This window comes from Elgaria multicarinata, chromosome 8 (assembly GCF_023053635.1).
Source record: "Elgaria multicarinata webbii isolate HBS135686 ecotype San Diego chromosome 8, rElgMul1.1.pri, whole genome shotgun sequence".
In the NCBI taxonomy this organism is placed as follows: Eukaryota; Metazoa; Chordata; class Lepidosauria; order Squamata; family Anguidae; genus Elgaria; species Elgaria multicarinata.
Window position 1 is genome coordinate 22139267 of NC_086178.1, and position 11120 is coordinate 22150386.

The 11120-nt window shown below is 39.2% G+C and overlaps 1 protein-coding gene across 1 annotated transcript in view; it reads left to right on the forward strand.

The window, feature by feature from the left end:
• The window catches only part of PHC3 (polyhomeotic homolog 3), a 56593-nt gene extending 53221 nt beyond the window's left edge, over window positions 1-3372 (forward strand). The window contains exon 15 of the mRNA XM_063131989.1: window positions 2508-3372. Within this exon, the coding sequence (XP_062988059.1) occupies window positions 2508-2662 (155 nt within the window). The 3' untranslated portion in view covers window positions 2663-3372. The remainder of the gene's footprint in view (window positions 1-2507) is intronic.
• The last annotated feature ends 7748 nt before the right edge of the window (window positions 3373-11120 follow it).

The following is an 11120-nucleotide window of genomic DNA, read 5'->3' on the forward strand; positions in this document are numbered from 1 at the left end:
TAAATAAAATTCAATGAGCATAAAAGCAATTTGCAGAGTTAAAGCAGGTACAAAGCCTTGAAAAGTCAAAAGATTCCTGGTGCTGAATTGACATCAAAGTAGATGGCAGGGGAGCCTCCCTAGGGAGATTATTCCACAGTCTGACTGTCTCAGTCAAGTAGGTCCTTTCCCCATAATCCCCTATGACACTCCAGATGAAAACTGAGGTAACAGTTGCCAAAGTATATGCTTTATTTTCAGTTTGTTTTTTAAATATTTTCTTTCTTTCAACCGGCCTAGCATCTCCATTATTAATACTGTTAATTATTCCTCCTGCATTGGACATTATGTCATAGTGCATTCACTGAAGCTGTTGTGCAGTGATTGATAAGAGGTTTATGGAACAACAGTTTATGTGGCAATCTTTCCCTAAATATCTCTACTCCAATTTCCTTTTAAACATCTCTAATATCTCTTGCTTATAGAACATTGCACTAGATGTGGGAGGATGAGTCTGCTCCAAGAGCACTTGGGATCTTGAGCAAGGACCCAGCTTCATCCTCTCTTCATCCTTAAGAAGTCCCACATGGCACAATTATGCAGGAGCCTCTGAGCACCAGCATAGTAGCACTCAGAGTGTTGTTGTCCTGCAGATAAAGAAGGGTGAAGTCACACCACAAGAGCAAGAGGATGAGGGGTCCTCATGTTCAAATAGTGTCAGCTAAGCATCGTTCCTGTTCTCTGCTAACTCTGTGCATCAGCAGAGCATGAGATCATCTTGTAATATAAGAGCTGTTTCAGATGTGACAGTTTTGTAATGGGAACAGTAAGTACAAGTTCCTTGCACTTCTCATTCCATTGAATCTCTAGCCTGTTCATGCCCTGTCATCACACATACTGACTAGCTTTGCCCCCCTGGTGTCTAGACCCCCAGCCTCCGGGTCTTGCAGTGTGCCAGCAGAGGAGGCACAAGCCACTTCCTCGGGTGTAAGGCAATAAGTGCCTTATTTATGGCTCTCCTGAGCAGAGGACACAGCCCTGCCATCATCCTCTGGCTTAGAGGATGAGTTCTTGGCAGAACCTTCATCTTCCCAATCTTGCAGGAGCCTTGGGCTGCAAAATCAGGTGAGGAATTTTTAACAATTCAGTGAGCTCTTCCAGAAGTGGTGGAGCTGACAACACTGCAGATCAGTCTACATAAGGCCTCCATTGGCTTTAGCTGCCTGCTAGGGCAACATCCTCCTGCAAGCGTGCCGAGCAGCAGGACCCATTTGGAGCTATCCAAGGTCCTATTTTCTTTACGCCTTGATCTTATTACTAGCTTAACCTGTGAGTATCAAGGGATCACAAAATGGGAAACTTGGGGCCTGTTCAGATGACACTTCAGGCTCTGTGTTTAGTGAAACTGTGGTTCTCTGGGGCTAGCACTAGCCACAAGCCATGCTGTCATACACAACACTTTAAGCCACGGTTAGTGCCACTAATCCAGCTGAGCCTGTTCAGAAGACACCTTAAACCCGGCTGGTTAAGGCTTTTAGTTATGCAGCAGAGTTTACGTTGTCTTGTGTGATGCATTTTGCTAAACCCTGCTCGCTCACTAACCACAGTCGGACCATCTGCAGCAGGGTTAGCAGCTCTTAACTGTGGCTTAAAGTGTTGTGTGCAATAGCACAGCTTGTCATTAGTGCTAACCCCAGAGAATCACAGTTTCTCTAACCACAGAGCCTGAAGTGTTGTCTGAACAGGCCTGCCACAGATGGTCCGACTGTGGTTAATGAGTAAGCAGGGTTTAGCAAAATGCATCACACAAGACACCTTAAGCCCTGCTGCTAACCAAAAGCCTTAACCAGCAGGGTTTAATGTGTCTTCTGAACAGGCCCTTGGTGTCATGTATGTATCATGGACATCTGCAGAGATAGAGCCTTCTGTGAAGGCTTCCACATAATCTGGTATTCCAATTGTACAGGGTTTCTGTTCCAACAGAAGGCTTTGTACATAGAGCTGTACGAAGGTACTGACCCTGCAAACGTTAGTGCTATATGCATGGACATTAGAGAGTGGAGCTAGTCAGCATGCTTGACACTGAAGGTGGGTCTGCTCAGTGCAACCTTGCTTTCCCTTATGTATTTGATGAATGCATGAATAAAACTTGTGAACTCTGTCGCATTTGATATACAATAATAGCATTTCTCCAACCCAGGAGCCATAAATGTTCTATTTCAGAACAGGCAGAGAAATTAGTGAACAGGAAGTGTGCTTGAGGCACTGGCATATCCTGTTCCATGTATCTGATTGTTCTACAGCGACAGAGAGAGGGTGCAGTTTGATCATGGGACGTAAAACCCTAGAGAATGACTGTGCCTTCCTAGAAACAGGAATGCAAACAAATATTTAAAAAGCAAATCAGATACAGATAAATGTGTCCTTCGTTTATGCAATGGAAATCATTAAGCGAAGATTGAAAAAAAATCCCTATTTCAGGAGGGTCACTGCTTATTTTAAAAGTAATATTTGTTATTTCCTTGCAGGTTGTCAAGACATTGCTGATGAATTTCGAGCCCAGGAGATTGATGGGCAAGCTCTTCTCTTACTAAAAGAGGATCATCTCATGAGTGCAATGAATATTAAGCTAGGACCTGCGCTGAAAATTTGTGCACGGATCAATTCCTTGAAGGAGTCGTAGTGGAAAACTAAGGCTTTAAACCACAGCTTCCAATAGATGGCAGACCTGAAATGTAATAAGCCAGCATCTTAATGTTTGATGTGGTTATTACTGCTGTGTTTTGCTAAGTATCTTTTTCCACATAAGACTGTTGGAGGAGCATATGTAATGTAAGCCTCTGAACCTTCTAGTAGTTATCCAGCTTATCAGGAAGCATAAGCTGTGGGAAATTGTTGTAGTCAAATGCAGGACAAGGTAGAGTCAGTGGAAAGCTCTATGAAGTGTTTGTAAAATGTTGTGGGTGATGCTTATTCCCAAAAGGCAGTTATTTACCATACAAGATTTAAACATTTTTTAAAAATATATAGCCTTGATTACAGTTTTAAATTGTGTTTCTATACACTTTTTTCCTTTGTAGAAAGCTTTTTAAGAATACGGATTAACAGAAGAGTCCACAGAGTCTGTGGAAGCATTGATTATGGTAAAATGCTATGCATTTAATTGTGCTCTTTGAGTTTCAATTAACCTTGAGTGTACAGTTTGAAGGGAACTTGCAACTGACCTCCTCTTCTCTCATAACCCTGCAGCTCACCCACCAATAGAGTATTTTCTTCAAGTGCAGAAGCTTTTATGTAAACATGTGAGACATTTTGTGAACACAACAAACTTTCCACTATCAGCATCTTGGTTACCTGAATTCCACATTTCCTTCTTTCTAAACATTTAGCAAACGTATGAATGTTGGGGTGGGGGGTTAATTGGGGGTGGGGGAGGTGTTCTTGAGAAATGAGCTTGTACAATAAGTTTGATGCACATAGTAGTAAAGCTGCTGAGAGCTGGGAAGGCATGGCAACCTTCGTAGAAAGTACTAAAAAGCACATACATTATGTTGATTCTTTGTATGCTGCTATGCACTGAAGAGGGCATTACGCTGTTATCCTTCTAGTTTTTCTTGCTGCTAGTTAACATAGACCAAATGTGTTAATGCACACCTCCACTCACTAGCTGAATGGAAATCCCGTTGTCATCCATGTGCTGGTGTACAGTTCTGAGTTATCAAATAGCTCTAAAGGGCAACTTGGCTTAGCAGATATTTCTGGATTTTGTTTTCCTTCACTTGTTTCTCCATATCTTTTGTTTTTCCCCAGCAGATTTCTGCTTCATGCTGCTAAAATATTTTTCTTCCCTCCCCATTTGAAATAAGCACTTTTTGAAATTACAATGGGTTTAGCTCTAACATTTTCTCATGCCCTGGTGGTTATTTGCAAGAGCTCTTCTAAACCAAAGGCACCAAAGTATTAAGAATAACTATTTATCCTTTATATCTATTTAATATTTTGCACCATATGACGTAAGATCCTGTAGCCATCATTCAGTTAACATATTCAAATGAAATGGGACTCGGTTCATTGAGAATTTCTCCTGAGCTTGAATGAGAGTTTCACAAGACCAAGGAATTTCTATCCATTGCGTTGGAACTTGCACAAAACAAAATGCCCTAAAGATTATGACAATATAACTAAATGAGAAAGGCTTCTATGTATTTATTTCATTTATTCTTAGGTTTCAGTAATAATATAAATCTCTTTAGATGGATTTGTTTCTTAGAAATGGTTCACTAGATGGCAGGTAAAGTTTTACACTCTATGGGTGGTATTCAACTAGTGTCCCTTTGCCGATGGAAAACATGTCAGCAAAATGGGGACGGGGGTACTTTTCTGTGATTCTGTCTCCCTGATACCCTCCTAAAATCTGCCTCAAAGTTGGGGGACCCTTCACAGTAAAGTGCAGGAGCTATACTAGAGTAACCAGATTTAAAAGAGGGAAGGGCACCTGCAGCTTTAACAGTTGTGATGAAGAGGAAATTTCACCAGGTTCTCTATATATACAAATGGCACCTGCTGAAAATCCCTTTTCTCTACAACTGTAAAAGATACAGGAGCCCTGTCCTCCTTTCCATATGGTCACCCTATTTCAGGTAGATGTTTCTAGTAGTTATAGTTAACCTTCCACAATTAATCTGTTAATAGTTATCAGATGCTTGAAGTAATCCAGTTCCTTACAGAGTTAAGAAGAGCCACCAGACATTTACAGGTGAGGGATCTGTGTGTGTGTTTGTAAAAATTCAAAAATTACAAAGTATTACATCATTCTCCAACACCTTATTTTTGACTGTGGAACAATTCTTCTATAGAATGTAAAATGGTCAAAGTTTGAATTGGTTCTTAGCCTAAGAAGTATTTGTGAGCAGCTAATTAATTGCAAATAAGGAGGACCTGTGAAGGTAGTTTTTGCCAAAGCACAACTGGCACATTTTGAGATTAAGAGTGTATTTTTGCCACTTTTTCAAGTATGTATGGAAACTATTTGTTTAGTCCTATCCTTATGAAATATAAATGGAAAGAGTTTACGCCAGTTCAGTCCCATTCACTTCTTAGTAACTTGCGTTGGGCTATAAATAACCTAAAGCAAAATATTTGTATAGCAGGCTTTGTTTTGAAAATTATTTTTCTTGCATTGTCTATTCTTCAAGCATCTGGGACCTGGAGTAATCTCCTGTAATTACAAATGGGGCACAAATTCATACTCATAGAGTGATAAACATTATATACATTATATCAAATGCACAGTTATCTTTCATTAGCTGCACAATGTATAGGTTCAAAGTGATTTCCTGATGTGGATTATAGTATTATTCTTATATAGTATTTTAGGATATTGCAGCCCCGAAGATAAAGAGTTAAGAACAGAAGCACAAATGTCTATGTCCTGGATACAAAAATGTGTTCCAGCTTTCTCCTCCAAGAGACCAGTTTGACACAGAGTATGTATGAGATTGTAAGCAACTGCTCAAAGAACCAAGCATTTCTAACATACTAGCATGGAGCCTGTTGGTTTCCCCTCTCACTTGGTAATACCCCAGAACCAAACACAGGGACAAGGCAGGCTTTTATTGTGTTAGGTCTGTTGTATTGCCCCTTTCTCATTTTCTATGCAAAGCCAGCTTGGTGCAATTGCCAAGCTGCCACCACTGTGGATTGATTAATGGGGTGGGGAATAAGAGCAAACTCAATGAAGAGGGGAAGAGTTTCTCCATGATGCAAAGATAGCCTGAGTTAGCCAAAGGGCAGGACATAGCTGGCCTCTCCTTGGGGCAGTGAACTTAAGTTGCATGAGGGAGAGGGAGAGAGAGCACACCGCCTCCTTCCACCTCACCTGTGCATGTGATTTTGTTTGCCAATATATAGATTTTATTTTGCCTTTCCCCAAAAGGGTTGAGAGGCTGCAGGTGTTGCATATTGCTCACCACTGGACTACATGGTCTTGCCCAATGGTTAGAAATAAAAATAATTTTCATTGCTTCTCATAACAACTAGGCAGTGCACAGAATTGCACTGCACCAGGCTGTTTAAAAGTAAACTCCAGTGCTTATGTGAGCACTAACTAGGGAAAGCCCTTTTCTTTTGCTAGCAATTTCCCCCAGTTTTGCGGGGTGGGTTGGTTCTGTTTCACTTTACATTTTGTACTCAAATATAGCTACCAAAGAACAAAATGTAAAATGAGAAGTAGCCCCATAGGTATTGGAGTTACCTTTAGAAGACTTTGGCTATTGGGCAGTATAGTAATGTAATAAATAATTATTGTACCCCCAGTTACGTTGTAATCTGATGGTTTCATGGTGTGAGGCAGTATGACAGCCAGTTCTGACCCATTGGTGCTCACTAGACCTATGAGAGCAATTTTCAGGCCACATAGACAATATCGCTACTGAATTTCTCTGCTAAAACCAGTTGTTAGCATGCAGACAACTGAATATAGTCTGGAGAGGCTTATAATGGAATATTTTAAAATTGTTTCCTAGGATAAATTCAGATAAACTTGTCTTCATTAACATTCTCTCCACCTCTTTCATTCATATACTGGTTTAAATTCCTAGGTCAGTTGCATTAAACTATAGGAAGCAGCACTGGGCTGGGTCAGGATGTCATGTAGGGATTTGAACTACTAATCTGGGCAACCTATTGTTTGGACTGTGCCACCTGGACTGGCCCCAGCAATGCCTCAGATCTGCCATGTGTGCTGGCAAGCATCAGCACATGGACACGTATATTCATCATATGGGTTTCAGGCACAGTATACTAAATTGCACACCTGGCCACTCTTTCATTAAGTAGGCCTTAGTATCTTACTATACAGCTATCTTCTATGTGCCAAGCTGTAGACAGATTGGGAAAATCAAAAGCAGTTAGATGTAGCATTAGACCCTTTGTCTCCTAAGTACTTTGTGCATTTTAATAGCCCATTATGGTGTTTGACTTTTCATTCAGCAATAGAGACTCAACAATGGCAATTCCTACTTCCAAAAATGTATAATGTAGATACAAATCTGGAGACAGAAGTATATATGGCACTGTGATCTGTAGAACATGTGGCTCAATATACCAGGTGCTATATAAATAAATAATAATAATAATAATAATAATTGTTTTCTGTGTTTAAAACAAAATCAAGGGTATGAGCCAGAGTAAGTGCTTAAGTGTCACTGAAGTAATGGTACTTCAATGGTTACAATGGTTTCAGTGGGACTGAAGTACCCCTAATTTTCTCTGGATTGTGCCTGAAACAAGAATTAAGGACCTATTCTTATACAAAAATATATAAGAAAAGCCATGCCAGATCAGACCAAGGGTCCATCTAGTCCCATATTCAATTAACAACAGTGACCATCCAGCTGCCCACAGGAAACCCACAAGCAGCATATGAGTGCAGGTTCCAGGATAACATTGTAGATATGTATTTCCTTCTCTCCTGCTATGTACAACCGCTTTTCTGAATGCTTATTATGTAGCCACACCCTGATATTAATTTGGTGATTCATCAGCATTGATCTCCCCATCATAAATTCAGCAAGTGAAAGTTAAGTCATTTCAGTAACTACATGGGCTCATCATGTTGGACAGTTGAGACAGGCAGGGATTCGGAGCTGGCATTAGTGCCTGCTAACGTAATCTTGAGGGTGTGGCTATGTGAGGGATATAATCACATGCTTTAATGACAAATAGTTACATGCACATGGAGAAGGGTAGAGTAAAACTCTGCTAGGACTGCCATTTTCAGTGATGTCAAAAGCCCCCAAAGAAATAGCATGTCCTAAGTATGGATTACAGCATTACCAATGGGGTTCTTGGCGAAGTATATTCTGCATGTGTTTATGATGGAAATGGCTTCACATCCCTCATTTTCCAGAACAGAATAATGGAATCAATCTCTCATTTGCAGCTCCCTTGCCTCATTAAAAGCTCAGTATAAACAAGCAGGTGCCATCATCTTCACCACCAGTGTTACCATCTCTTTAAAGAGAACTCCTGAAATTCAAACCTGATATGTTCTTCTCAGAACATTTGCATGAAAGTCTCCTTTTTGTAAATTGTCACATTAAATCTTCTTCTAAAATGTCCTGTTTACAAGTGTTATCAGTAGTTGTTTGTGAAATCCAAGTGTAATTGACCTGTAAAACTATCAAAAGCTTTAAATGACAGCAAATAATTATGTCAGTGGAGGCAGGGGGAAAAAATACAAATTGAGACTGTTGGTGATGACTGCACAAAGTCTCTCTGTGTGTCTATTGTCTATTACAGCAAATGAAAGCCTCGTGTAACACAGGAGTCTGCATTGCACTTTAGATCTAGAATTTGTTGTGTCGTAGCAACTAAAATGGTTCATCACAGACTTCTTGCTCAGATGGCCTTTCCAAACAAGCCCATAAAAGTGGTCTGTGAATTTTTCCCTAAGTAGCCACAGTTAATTTACCCAACTGATTTTTTTCTTTTCAAATCCTGGTTGTTAAAAATACATTAAACCACATGTCTCTGTTTCAGAAATAACAGGAAATCTGGTTTAAGAAACTATGAGCAAAGCACCAAAGTTAGCACACAAGAGAAGAGGGTAACATAGGATGACCATATGGAAAGGAGGACAGGGCTCCTTTATCTTCAACAGTAGTGTAGAAAAGGGAATTTCAGCAGGTGTTATTCGTATGCCTGCAACGCCTGGTGAAATTCCCTCTTCATCCCACCAGTTAAAGCTACAGGAGCCCAACCCTCTTCACCAGATACAAGAGGGCAGGGCTTCTGCAGCTTTACCTGTTGGGATGAAGAGGGAATTTCACCAGGTGCTGCATGCCTACAAATGACACCTGCTGAAATTCCCTTTTCTCTACTACTGTTAAAGATACAGGAGCCCTGTCCTCCTTTACATATGGTCACCTTAGGTAACATGAGGGCCCAATGCTCGTTCCCAGCTTAATAAACTATTACTAAGTTAGAAATATAGTTTTTAAGCCAGGATAATTACATCCAGACTAGCCTATAGAGGACTAGAGGTGAAAATTCAGCAAGAGTATCTGGAATCAGTGCTGTTAGAATAAACCAAATAGAAATGTTAACTTTATTTGTATTAGGAGACACTTCCATCTACATACTTTTGATTGATGTCATGATCTTTTAAAATACCTGATATTAGAGTACCTCTAGGATGTGGAAAATATTTAAACAAGATCTTTTATAGGGCATCTAGTGATATAGGTTGACAAAAATAAAATAAAAACCAGTGTCCCGCAAAATGATAAAGTGTAAAACTGGCCCTGTGGCCTTAAACATTTCTAAAGAGCATATTCTCTTTGATTCTATAAAAAGACCATTTTCTATTTTTCTTACCCTTTTCACTATTGATGAAACTGTAACATTTCCGTTACAAGAACCAGCAAAGTGGATGAAGTTGCAGCGGTGGTGACAAACAATATGGTCTTAACTTTATTGCCCCTTCTATTGCACTAATTTTTGAAATTGCTATTTAAGCACATAGTATTTAACTACAGTATATTTGCTTCTAAGCTAAACATCTCCAGTACGTTCTGCAACCCTCAATTTTTGTATTTATCCAGGGTCATTTCCCCTCTCCCCTCTTCTCTTTAGTATCTATGAAAAACAATAAAGAGAGACGAGTTATGATAGGTATGAGCAGATCTGTGCAAGCATGACAGACAACTGAACGTTGAGTATATTTGCATATAAACTAGTGTAAGAATCTATAAAGATATCTATGTATGTCTGTGTTTGTATCATGGAATGGTACGTGGATTTTCCTGAACAAGTGGTTTTAACTTATGTAGCATTAATTCGGCACCTGGATTATTTCCAGTGAAAGTTTTTTACCCCTCTCCCAGTGAAGCTTAAACATTTTTACATTAAAAAATAAATAAACCACACAGTGATTTAGGTAAGATTTGATCTATATGTATCCTTTTTATATAAAAAAGCACTTTCATATTAATATAGCATGTGGATGAATTTTAGATTCTCATATTTGTTATGGTCTGTAGGAGTGATGTAAAATTTACTGGTCATGAATCTGTCCATTGAGAATTGATTATTCAAATGAAGAATCAAAGCACCTTATACTATTGCTGCTTCAAATTGCTTGTAATTGCACCTTTTGTTATCGGCACTCTACTTTTTTTTAAAATTGAGCATTTGTATGTGGTAATATTTGCTTCCTGTGGGATTAAATATTTGACCTACAGTATCACCAACTTGGTTTATATTTCAACTTTACATTAAAATTGTGAATATCACTTCAGAAATAAAATCTACTTCCATTTGTCTATTTTGACTATTTAATTTATTTTTTCACTTTTGAGAGCAATAGCCCATTTTCAAATACATTAAAGCCCAACACAGATCCTCAAATCACATATAATAAAACTAATGAGAGTCAAAATAGAATGTGGGTAGAATCATTTAGAGGCAGTCTAGATGGAGCAGCAGGGGGATTTGGTAAGGAACAGAAGACTTCCCTTGTGGAAGAAATACAGAGAGTGAAGCACAAATGGGATGCTTTAGTTTTTCTACAACTATTTGGGAACTCTTCTCTTTTGCTGTAGTGTGGGAAGTTATTTTTTTGCTGCTGGGTTATGTGGAAGCATGTTTCTAAAACAGCCACAGTCTCTCCATTTACATATGTAGCTTTCTGCACAGCAGGAAGCACTAAAGACCGAAAGCGTAAAATGCATTTGCAAAAGAACTCTTTCCCGTATGTTTTAACTGCTCTCTATATTAGTCCTAGCTGAATTTCAGTCTTGGTTAGATTTTATTTTGCCATTTTTTACACTGAAACCAAGAAATTCTAATAATAATAACTGAAGAAAATAAATAAAAATAATAATGGAAGTTGGTGTTGCAGTATGAACCTTTGCTCAGTTCAGTGGGATATATATATAGGACTCCCACTCAAGTCCCGTTGCAACACAGAGGATGCATTGCAACAGTGCGTAGTGCTACTTCCCCTCAGTCTCATTCCCACATCCCTTTTGCTTAATTTATTTCTGTCCTTTGAGAACTGTTTTGAGTTATTCATTTGGAGCACAATCCATTGAAAACTGGGCATTTAATTGTCCATTTGATTCCAATGGAGCTTGCAC